The sequence below is a fragment of the Grammomys surdaster genome, unplaced genomic scaffold (genome assembly GCF_004785775.1).
Source record: "Grammomys surdaster isolate TR1022 unplaced genomic scaffold, NIH_TR_1.0 126576, whole genome shotgun sequence".
NCBI lineage: Eukaryota > Metazoa > Chordata > Mammalia > Rodentia > Muridae > Grammomys > Grammomys surdaster.
In genome coordinates this window covers 17,033-17,687 of record NW_021621367.1, presented here as the reverse complement: position 1 = coordinate 17,687, position 655 = coordinate 17,033, and the positions used below count along the sequence as shown (strand labels likewise).

The 655-nt window shown below is 59.1% G+C and overlaps 1 protein-coding gene across 1 annotated transcript in view; it reads right to left on the bottom strand.

Annotated features, from left to right (window-relative positions):
- Catsperg (cation channel sperm associated auxiliary subunit gamma) overlaps positions 1 to 655 on the bottom strand; it is a 25,434-nt gene that overhangs the window by 24,111 nt on the left and 668 nt on the right. The window contains exon 2 of the mRNA XM_028760750.1: positions 317 to 650. Within this exon, the coding sequence (XP_028616583.1) occupies positions 317 to 650 (334 nt within the window). The remainder of the gene's footprint in view (positions 1 to 316; positions 651 to 655) is intronic.

The window sequence follows — 655 nt, the reverse complement described above, 5'->3', positions numbered from 1 at the left end:
CTCTTACTCTCGGCCCCGCCTCTACTAAGACTCCTCGCCCCGCCCCTTCTCTTACTCTCGGCCCCGCCTCTACTAAGACTCCTGGCCCCGCCCCTTCTCTTACTACCGTCCCTACCCCTGCGGCTCTTTTCACCCCGCTTCCTAGCCGCTCTCTCGCCCTTTGCCCTGGCCTTGCTCTTGTCTCTTCCAGTTCTTGGAACTCCTAACCTAGTCTTCGCCGAGCCTTTCTTTTTTTTTCTTGCCTTGCCCGAGCCCTTCCTGTTTTCCCCACCACTGCGTCCCTCAGCTCCGCCCTCACAAGGTTCCCCGCCCTCACACTGCTCTTCGCCACGCCCCTTTCTCTTCGCTGCCGCCCTGCTCAAGAACCCGCTTCCAGTCTTCTCGTCCTTTGGCGAGTCCTCGCCCACACCTCCGTACTCGCTAGGCCCTTTGCCTTGGCCCAAGCTCTGGCTCTTTTTGGAATTCAGATCCTCGCTCCACTTTCTCTCCTGGCCACGTCCCTGGTTCTGGCTCAAGTTTGAAGTGTTGCGGTAGAGCAGATCCTCGCTCTGTCTTCTCTCTTGGCGACGTCCCTGGTCCTGATTCAGGCCACGAATGTTGTCGTAGTTCGAATCCTCGCTCTGTCTTCTCTCTGGGCCACGCCCCTGATCCTGCC